This window comes from Lolium rigidum, chromosome 4 (genome assembly GCF_022539505.1).
Source record: "Lolium rigidum isolate FL_2022 chromosome 4, APGP_CSIRO_Lrig_0.1, whole genome shotgun sequence".
Classification (NCBI taxonomy): Eukaryota; Viridiplantae; Streptophyta; class Magnoliopsida; order Poales; family Poaceae; genus Lolium; species Lolium rigidum.
In genome coordinates, this window is record NC_061511.1 from 213,795,546 (window position 1) to 213,805,821 (window position 10,276).

Here is a 10,276-nt window from a genome sequence, read left to right on the forward strand (position 1 = left end):
CGGATCCCGAGGGGGGTCATCACCTGACGCTGATATTTCTGACCCTGATGCTCCTGCAGACTCTGAAGATACTCATGCAGATTCTGAAGAAAATTCAGCGGAGGAAGATGCTGCTGCTCACATGGATTCAGCGGATGCTGCTGTTTCTTCTTCTGACTCAGATACGGAGACTGTTTCTGCACCACCACCTCCGCCAGTTCATGTTACTAGACTGCAAAGAGGTATTCGTAAACCGAAAGAATATACGGATGGCACTATACGATATGACTTGTTTACTTCTATAGGAGAATCTCACACTTTTTCGGAGGCATTTAAAGATGTGCATTGGCGTGATGCTATGAAGGAGGAATATAATGCTCTTATGAAAAATAAAACGTGGCATCTTGTTCCATCACATCATACCAAAAATATCATTCATTGCAAGTGGGTCTACCGTATCAAGAAAAATGCAGATGGCACTATTGACAGATACAAGGCAAGATTAGTTGCAAAGGATTTTAAACAGAGATATGGTATAGATTATGAGGACACCTTCAGTCCTGTAGTCAAGGCAGCCACTATCAGGCTTGTTCTGGCAGTTGCTGTTTCCACGGGTTGGAGTTTACGGTAGGTTGATGTCAAGAACGCGTTTTTACATGGTGTTCTGGAAGAGGAGGTCTATATGAAACAACCACCTTGAAAATGCTCAAGTTCCTCATTTTGTGTGCAAACTTGATAAAACTCTTTATGGTCTAAAGCAAGCTCCTCGTGCATGGTATTCAAGGTTAAGTGCAAAATTGTAAGCTCTTGGTTTCTTTCCCTCTAGAGCTGACACATCATTGTTCTTATATAATAAGACATGCATCATGATATATGTTCTTATTTATGTCAATGATATCATAGTCACTAGCTCCTCAAGCAAGGCAATTACTGCTCTTCTTCAAGATCTTAATGCGGAATTTGCTCTTAAGGATTTGGGAGATTTACACTTCTTCTTGGCTGCTTTGTGGTTCTTGGCATTCGACATTGGAGATCTGCGGCATGACTTGCTTAGGTCCATGGGCATGGGCGCTCTCGAGTGCCCCAGCCTAGCTAGTCTCTCTCTTGGAGAGGAGAAGATCCAGGGGAAAGCTTTGCCCCAACCCCGTTGTCACTGTCGATGATGGTGGCGTCTACGAGCGTCGTTTTCCTTCTTGGAGGCTTCTTCACAGGGGGAACTTTGCTTTTCTCTTTCGATGAATATGACTTGTTCTCTCCAGGTGAAAACCGAAGCTTCGGTTAGCCAGAGCAGGCAAGAACGACTCCAACATCGTCTCCCTTTTGAGGGTGTCACCTTAGATAGTCGTCTTTGGCGGTTGTGTGTGGTTGCTTTTGCGTTGGGGTTGGTGGAAGCCGGGGCAACGACCACCGATGGTGGTTGTGCGTCGAAGCGGCGGCCTCAGGATCCATGGTGGGCAACAACTTCATGTTGTGGAGGAGTTGCTTGCATGCATGGCCTAGACGATCTGACTTTATGCCGGAGTAACGGCCCTGAACGTTGGCGCGACGATTTACGAGCAATTTTCCATGTGCATTGGGTCGTGCGGCGTCGTGGCTCGAACCCGAGCGGTGGTACGTCGGGATATTGACCGTGGAAGGTGGTGTTGGCGGTCTGCTGGGCGTGGCGGGTCATCTATACATTCGGGTGGCTATCCAGGGAGTCGATCTCGTGTCGTGTAGACTATGAAGTTGCCCTCGATGTTGGTCGTAGGTATCGTTTGGCGTAGCTTTCTGGAGGGTTTATTTATTCATCTACTATGATAAAAGGAATTTTCCCATTGCCATTTTGCGTGCTCGTAGGATCTATTATTGGTAGTCCAGAATTATTTTCAATTTTATCTGAATATACAGATGAGATCATCATCATTTGTTAATGGAGAGTAATCAAGAACTCTTCGCGAGTGAGCATCCGCGGATCGATAACGATAAGCACGGGGCTAGTGCTTCCTATTTTTCCTCCTATCGAAAGCGAAATGCTGGTGCGGCAGCAGGCCCTAGGTAGACGGCGCCGTGGTCAGTCCCGGCTCGCCGCGGCGGGTGGCCAGCGTCGCGCCACGCCACCGGTAAGCGGCGACCGGACATCGCCGTGGACCCGGCCGACGGAGAACGCGCAGCTACCACAGGTCGAGCCCCGCTGTCCATGGCGCCGGGGCCGGGCCGTGATTACGTGCAGTGGACCCACAGGACAGTGACGTGGCTCGGGACGTGGTCGTATCTCGGAAGCAGCACCATGTGACAAGCAACCACGCCGGTACATGACACGTAGGCCCGGCGTGGCAGACGCGGCCCCACATGTCAGTGCTCCCTCCCCGTCGCCCTGGATATCAGAGGAGAAGCGCAGGCGGAGGTGTTTTCTTCTCTTTGAGAGGAAGGAAGCGAGCGAACGAGCTGCAGAGGACGTAGGCGAACAGCCTACGAATTCCCCCACGTCCCGTTGGGGCCCAAATGCCCGCCTCCTCGGATCCCGAACCCTAGCCCTAGGCGCCTCCGTCCCCCATTCGCCGCGCCCGCCCGCCCACCGCCGGCGACCGGCGGCAGCCGATGCGATCGGGCGCCGCCCGCCGACCTCGTTGACGTACGTCCAGCGCGGCGCTGCTGCTCTCGCTGGAGGGAGGGCGAATCCCTAGACCTGCATCCCGCAGATCGGGGAGATGCCGGGGGACGTCGCGACCTCGCCGGCCACGGCGGCCGTGGTGCCGCCGATGCCGGCCGCGTCCTCCTCGCACCACTCCTCCACCTCCGCCCGCAGCGCCCTCGCCCACGCCGCCGCGGGCGCCTCCGCCGGTAATTTTCGGCCCCCGAGCTCTAATCCAATTTCCGTGCCGTGGTTCGTACGGGTGTGTGTACGGGAAGCGTGATTGCTGGATTTGGGGGCTTGTCCGCAGGTGTGATAGCGGCGACCTTCGTGTGCCCGCTCGACGTGATCAAGACGAGGTTCCAGGTGCACGGATGGCCCAAGCTCGCCCCTGGCACGGCCGGAGGTGAGCATTTCATTTCTTCGGAATATTTACCCCAAATGTTCGCTTCAGTTCGTTGCTATAGCGTTAGAACGGTACATGGACCGGAGTTTTCAGTGTCTGTGTGGAGATGGACGATACGATTGTCTAGTATTAAGTTCGTTTCCTCTCTTGATCGTCCAAGGTTCAGGGCTGAGAGAGAGGATCCATTTCGGCAATGAAATAGTAGTACCCGCTTGTAGATCCATGTTGTAATGGTCTGAATATGGCTTCCCGGACCATTTATCTCGTCCCCAGCCTTCTTATTGATTCACGTCTAATTCATTAGTCTCACTTATTACTCGAACCATTTGGAAGGCATCCACACGTTGATCTGGGATTGTCCGACCGAGGAAAGCTTGCATGTTCAGTGGAAAAACACATGAATACTGCATGTATTCACTCATCATGTGGAAGACTTGAACGATTGGAGATTCCAACCGGCTATGCACGTGGGCGCCATTTGCTGATAGGTTGCTTTAGTGCTGGATTGCTTTGGTTTGATATTCCGTGCAAAGGGGGATTTACGTCGGAACTAGCTAGGCGGGAGGGGCGTTTCCAGTTGTCAGGTCAAAATAGGATTGGGAGATCAATATAGGTCTAGCTGCCCTACCCCGATCTCTCTCCCAATCTTCCACGATTTCTGCTAGAAAGTGCCAACTTAGTCAGTCATTTGTGTTTTGCATGATCCTTCAGTCCCATCTTGTTTTCTTTTCTTTCTCGTCAATTCCAGTATTTGTTTGATTTGGAACAGCACTGAAACACGACAATCTCTGCTGCATTATAAGCAGTGGACTTAAAAAAAAAAGGACGTACCCAGTGCTGAGAGCTCCCGCACTGTGCGGGGTCCGGGGAAGGTGTTAGTGGCAAGCCTTACCCTCACGAAGTGCAATGTGAGGAGACCGCGACTCGAACCTGGGACCTCTCGGTCACAGGCGGTGAGGCTCTACCGCTGCACCAGGCCCGCCCTTCAAAGCCTTACCAAATTCCAAGAAAAAGGGTACAACATGTTCTACACGCCAACTGCCAAAAATAGAAGATGCTTTCTAAAAGTAAAGGACTCAGTAGGATAGGTAGCCAGCCAATGTCTCCTCCAAGGGGTGGTTTTGATGAGCAGAAGGTTCCAAAGATGAGAATGACGTGGAAGTAGAAGGGTGAAGGCGGTATTATTGGAAAGCATCTGGACACGAAAGAACATGAAAGACGGTCTGTAGGGTGACAGATTGGGTCTAATTGATCTTGACCACACATTCTTCGTCTAATGACTGGAGTCCCTTCGCACCTAGTTACACCATATGCCCCTTTTGCACTTCATCCCTATATGTATTGGATTTATTATGTGAGAATCTATTATCTATGAAGTCATGTTGTGCATAGGGCACAACATAGTTAGCTATGGTTTCTAAGCCTGGCATTCCTGGAATTATAATGTACTGAGCTTACAATTACATTTCCCATAACTTATGCTGGCATGCATGCTCTGGATGCAAAAAAGTAAAAATAAAGAGAATCACTCCAAGTATGCTGCAGTGATGCTTTTGAGCATATCTCTGCCCAACAATACTCCTGAAGAAAGCAGTCAGCAATCCCATGCACCAAGAAAACGTCATGTGTGCATCTTCTTTTTTAGAGCACTACTAATTACTATTGACTTCGCATCTTAAAATTTGACACTGAGCGGACATTATGACTTACATAATTTCTTTTGTACCAAGACGTTCTTATTGCTATATTTAAAGATGGTTTAGAAAGCTGAGGTTTGTTACTTCACATCAGTTCTCTGTTCAATTTTTTTGACAGGATGTCTGTTCTATCTTGACTAGGTAGTGTCATTATTGGGAGCTTAGAACAGATTGCTAGGCGGGAAGGTTTACGGGGATTGTATCGCGGTCTCTCCCCGACTGTTCTGGCGCTTTTGCCTAACTGGGCAGTGAGTATTACCTTACATTTGCAGCTTCATATCTACTACGAGGACAAAAAAAAGGACAACAACAATTGTTGCTGTCATGTTTTATAACCACCTGTATGAATATTGCTGCTACTAATCACACAAATGCTTAGTATGTTGTGGAGCTAACATTTCCCTCATGAATGGCAGGTCTACTTTACTGTATATGAGCAGCTTAAAACTTCGCTTTCTTCCAGCGGTTAGTGCTTAACTCCGAATGTTATTGCATTTGGGAATTGTACCCCTTAAGTAGGATCATGTTATATCACTTCTCAAGTTGTATCTTACATCATATTGTAGAAGGAAACCATCAACTCTCGCTAGGAGCAAATGTGATTGCTGCATCATGTGCTGGAGCTGCAACTACAACAGCAACAAATCCACTTTGGGTTGTCAAGACAAGATTTCAGGTATGGTATGTTTCATGCCTTGTCTTGAGCAGTAGTAGACATAAGATACTTTTAAGTTGTATAAATGCACTCAGAAATATTCCATTTCCAAAATACTTCCAATTGCCCATAAATATACGATTATCCAAAATATCTTGACAATTTTATTTGCTTCATAAAGTCGGCAGAGAGGCTATTGTAGATAGATGGCAATTTTATTTGCTTCATAAAGTCGACAGAGAGGCTATTGTAGATAGATTGAATGCATCCAGTTTGTAAGGGAGTCATCTTTAGCTGCTAGCATGCTTTAAAATATTATAAGATTTTGGGTCCCCTTGTATTTAGCAGCTGTACTACTATTGTTTCAAGAAATATTATCCCAAAATGATACCAGGATTCCTGTCAACACCTATATGTTTTATCTTGCAGACCCAAGGAATAAGAGCTGGTGCGGCCATCCCATATAAAGGTACAATTGCTGCACTGACAAGAATAGCACATGAGGAAGGCATCCGTGGGCTATACAGGTAACTTTCCATGGAACGATAGAAATCTTTTGTTGATAACATTTAAAAATGTTGATAACTATATTTCTATGTTTGATATACTTGCTGTTTTTTTAATTCCAAAAGTGGACTCGTCCCTGCCTTGGCTGGTATCACTCATGTTGCCATTCAGTTCCCTGCATATGAGAAGATAAAAGCTTACCTAGCTGAGCGAGGTATTTCTGTCAATCAATGTTCTCGACATAAGAATGTATATGGATGGTCACGGCTGCTAATTTTTAGATGCCATATTGGATGGCTTGTCTTGTAATTCTACCTATAACAGCGTCATGCTTTCACAGATAATACTACCGTTGAAGCATTAAGTTTTGGTGATGTTGCTGTTGCTTCCTCTGTGGCGAAATTAGCTGCATCAACGTTAACATATCCTCATGAGGTATTGAGTCAATCCTCAAAATTATGATTTACCTAGTCTTGGTATTTGTTAATGAGTAAGGGTCATATAGAGAAAAGTGTCAGTGTCAGCCCAAGTTCTTGGCATTGTTATATAATCTCAGACTATTTTAACTCATGATAATCATTACAGGTTGTTCGATCAAGGTTGCAAGATCAGGGAGCACACTCTGAGGCGAGATACCGAGGGGTAATAGACTGCGTTAGAAAGGTTTATCATGGAGAGGGTCTAGCTGGGTTCTACCGTGGATGCGCTACAAACTTGTTGCGGACAACTCCTGCTGCAGTTATAACATTCACCAGTTTCGAGATGATTCACAGGTTCCTTCTCGATCTATGCCCTCCTGAGCCTGAACAGCATCCCCAGCCACTGAAGCATTGACTGTACCATTCATGTGTCCTATCCCTGCTGTAATCTGACAACTAGAAATCATAAGTATGCAGCGGCGCCATTTACCTTGAGGGGCTCTCATAACAGAGATTTTGGTATCGCAACAAGTAGCTGCCATTCAAAGCACAAACCATAGTGTAGGACAGGAATTAGCACTTGTGTATGAATTAGTCTTGATAGCACGCAGTGTGGTGGTATACAGGGTGTGGGGGAACATTGATATTGGTCGGTTTGTTTGTCTGATGATGATGATGAAAAGAGAAAGGGATTTTACAGTAGGATCATGAATAATTGCCCTAACCTTTTTTACTTTGAACACGTGATCTTATATACATTTATTTTTGGAGCTTTTTACTGTATTTGGTTCTACTTACGAAATTATAAGCCAAGCTCTCGAAATTTTGAGGTTGACAAGGTCAGAAAGCTTTAACTGGTACATATATAAGTTGACATAACAGGTGCAAATCTGGATTTGGTGTAAATTTCCTTTCAACCGACTTAGAAGTTTCCAAATTACCAAACCAGAAATAGGGAGGAGGTTATGCTTGGTTTCTATTGCAGAATCTGAGGTTCAAAATATGCAAGTACTTGCTGACATAGTATCATTGTTTGGGTATTATCTCAGCAAGTGCTTGGTTTTTTGTATGCTAAAATATGATAGAATTTGATCTTAACATTATTTCAGAGGTTAAGGGCATACTGCCTACATCTGATAATTGTTTTGGAAAATCTTTAGAACTCCGTAGTTAGGTGAAAATAGATCTGCACCAAATTATAATTTTCACATAGTACATCTCAAGTACTCGTAGTACCTACCATTTAAGTGCATCCTTACCAGGGATGTGAATGCTATGGATACTTTCCGTTTCAGATTGGCATCTGATTCCGTTTTTGAGGATATGGTATACACTTTTATGAATCGGTTTGATATGGATTTGGATGTGGATAATGGTCAAGCGGATATCTGATGGATATGGTATTGATAGTATCCGATGCATACGGATTATCCTTCATTTTTTGTGGATTATCGGAGATCCTCAAAGAGGATTATTCCATAAAATTAGCCCAAATCTAAATAACTAGGCAAACCAATTACTCCATTAGCCCAACTATGAATGCTTCCTCCTCTTGCCATGTCATGCTAGTATCGATATTGCATATTTGCATTATTATAACTGCTCATATTAATGCGTTTGGCTGCCTTTGGATTATTGTAGTGTTGTGTTAGCACGTAAATTGGTATATTGTACGAACAAATGTGCATATTTGGCTATAGTGTAGCGTTACACCCTTTTTGCTCATATTGTTTACGTGAAAGAAATAAAATTTCGAATCCGCGTTCATCCATTATCCGAGTTTGTGCCACATCCGCTTCATGTCCGTAATCCGTATACTCCACATTTGAATCCGCATCCGGCCATTATCCGCTTCGATCCAAATCTTCTAAAAAAAATATGGTAAAGGGTATGACAATAGCAATATCTGATATGATCCATTTATACCCCTAATCCTTACCTGAGTTTTGTTATTCTGTTCGGAGTTTTTTTTTCTGTTCTGATGGGAAGGATAATATAACACGTGTTTCTGCATTTTTATCTGAATTGTGTTGTTCTATAAATGAGGTAATGGTAATGGAAAAACAAACTAATAATTTTATAGTGCTATCTCTGTGATCAGAATTGCTCCTATATAGTAAAATTTCACAAGGATTAAAATTGTACATGCTGTTAGGAATTCCTAAAAGGAGGGCCTTAGCCCATATGCGCATATGTAGAGTTCCAATTATTCCTAAGTAATTATGAGTCCTGTTTGAGTTTGTCCACATTTGGTGAGATGTCTCTTTAGAGGAGCATCTGTAGTCTAGAACTCTTTATTGCAAGTCCTTCTGGTATGTTTCTTGAGCATTCAGCAAGTCCCGATATTCAAACTACCGCCTTCGTTTCAAATTAGTTGATGTAAATTTGGTCGCATTTAGTTAGATACGTATGTATTTAGTGTGTAGGTTTGCTCATGGCACTGCGCATGCATTCCAATGTATAGTGTGCAAAAACAACATAAATGGCGGCATGATCCTTCTAACACGGTTGCGCACTTCACTGCAATAGATATCATAGATAATTCAACCCGATACTAAAACGTTGACAAATTACATCATAAAGTTATCGCCATAGCTCAGATTGCAGCAAGCAGCATCGACATGGCGGAGACGGCGAAGAAGATCGTCAGGAAGAGCATCCGCGACGAGCTGCCGGCGGCGCCGGAGCAGTAGTCGCTGAACCCACCGCCCTGGTGCTGGTCCTGGTACTGATCATGGTACTGGTCCTGATGCTGATCCTGGTACTGGTCCTGGTATTGGTCATGGTACTGCTCCTGCTCCTGCTCGCCGTGCCCGAGCTGCTCCTGCATGTGCAAACTGTTGTCATGGTACGCGCCGCCGCAGTACTCCCGGCTCTCACGTATCTCGAAGGTTCCTGCACATCACACAATGACACAAATCATTTCGTAGTTGGCCAATGCATGCGAGGATCTGGATCAAGATGATCTACATACCTCTCTCCGGCGTGTAGCTGCAGCCGGTGCCGAGCGCCGCCTTCACCTCCAGCACCGACGCGCCGTTGGAGAACCTGAAGCTCTCGTCGGCGATCGCCTCCACGCACTGCAGCGCCATCTTCGTCTCCACCAGGCACATGCCCCCGCAGTACGCGTCCACGTTCTCGCTCCCGACGTGGAACGCCCCCTCCACGCCCAGCCGCAGCTCCTCCGCGCACTCCTTGTACACCTTCAATTTTCAGTTGAGCCACGCGAGTACACATCACATTCAGAGTCTCACAGTAGCATACATACACGCAGAAGCGTTAACTAGTGGTATATCGTGACTTACATTGTGGTCATCGAAGCACTGGCTTGCCCTCTCGAAAATCGTTGGTTCAGTTTCGTCTGCAAACCGTGGAGAAAAAAGAAGGTTAAGTTGAAAATAAAAGCTTCAACTCAGGTGGGGGAGTTGAACTGAATTCTTGAGATTGTGATCCATATCCTAGTACAAACGATCATAGGTGAGTGTGTTATATGCGCGTCTCCCTTGTACTCGTTATTTTGTTTTATTCGAAACATTTCATTCAGAAGGAGCAAGACTCCCGATTTCAGTAAAGACACACTTTAGTTTGGGCAATTATTTTGAACGGGGGAGAGTAGATAAACACTTAAAATAGATGTACTCACTAGAGAAGCAGCCTGGGATTAAGATGCAGATGGCAACGGCCAGGGCTAAGCAGCGAGTGCTTCGAGAGGCCTGAGGTATCGCCATTTGCCGAGCAGATGTTTTAGGCTAGTGTCAGTCTCTACATCAGGTTGTGGGTTCATTCACTATATATACATGGCTAATTTCTTGCCCGTTTGAGCTCACAACATACCAACAATTTGATGCTACGAATATGAAAAAAAAAGTTACCACCAGCCTTCTCCTACCATTACTCCAAAGATGGCCGATTGTTCACTCTTTGCTAAGCTTGCCCATAAGAAATGCCCATGATCTGTCTAACTTTGCACAATATTTTGTTATGTTTTGTTGCCAAGTT

General features: G+C 45.4%; 2 protein-coding genes across 2 annotated transcripts; one reads left to right on the plus strand and one right to left on the minus strand.

Moving 5' to 3' along the window:
* Positions 1 to 2,666: 2,666 nt before the first annotated feature.
* On the plus strand, positions 2,667 to 6,979 carry LOC124707019 (nicotinamide adenine dinucleotide transporter 1, chloroplastic). Its single transcript, XM_047238683.1, has 9 exons — positions 2,667 to 2,802; positions 2,904 to 2,999; positions 4,838 to 4,944; positions 5,113 to 5,161; positions 5,263 to 5,372; positions 5,781 to 5,878; positions 5,984 to 6,072; positions 6,199 to 6,293; positions 6,444 to 6,979. The coding sequence occupies exons 1-9, from the start codon at positions 2,670 to 2,672 to the stop codon at positions 6,690 to 6,692; spliced, it is 1,026 nt and encodes a 341-aa protein (XP_047094639.1). The 5' UTR covers positions 2,667 to 2,669; the 3' UTR covers positions 6,693 to 6,979.
* A 1,851-nt stretch (positions 6,980 to 8,830) lies between these two features.
* Positions 8,831 to 10,005, minus strand: LOC124648216. Its single transcript, XM_047188011.1, has 4 exons — positions 9,921 to 10,005; positions 9,583 to 9,638; positions 9,252 to 9,480; positions 8,831 to 9,172 (listed from the first exon to the last, which is right to left on the minus strand). Exons 1-4 carry the CDS (start codon positions 10,003 to 10,005, stop codon positions 8,874 to 8,876), a joined length of 669 nt encoding a protein of 222 aa, XP_047043967.1. The 3' UTR covers positions 8,831 to 8,873.
* Positions 10,006 to 10,276: the final 271 nt, after the last annotated feature.

What these genes read in the sequence shown, in the direction of transcription:
- LOC124648216 (XM_047188011.1), bottom strand. Translation starts at nt 10,005, where the DNA reads ATGGCGATACCTCAGGCCTCTCGAAGCACTCGCTGCTTAGCCCTGGCC. An exon ending in AGTGCTTCGATGACCACAAT is followed by an intron (nt 9,481 to 9,582) that starts GTAAGTCACGAT and finishes TGAAAATTGAAG; the next exon opens with GTGTACAAGGAGTGCGCGGA. An exon ending in CAGCTACACGCCGGAGAGAG is followed by an intron (nt 9,173 to 9,251) that starts GTATGTAGATCA and finishes TGTGATGTGCAG; the next exon opens with GAACCTTCGAGATACGTGAG.
- LOC124707019 (XM_047238683.1), top strand. Translation starts at nt 2,670, where the DNA reads ATGCCGGGGGACGTCGCGACCTCGCCGGCCACGGCGGCCGTGGTGCCG. An exon ending in CGCCCCTGGCACGGCCGGAG is followed by an intron (nt 3,000 to 4,837) that starts GTGAGCATTTCA and finishes TATCTTGACTAG; the next exon opens with GTAGTGTCATTATTGGGAGC. An exon ending in GGCATCCGTGGGCTATACAG is followed by an intron (nt 5,879 to 5,983) that starts GTAACTTTCCAT and finishes TAATTCCAAAAG; the next exon opens with TGGACTCGTCCCTGCCTTGG.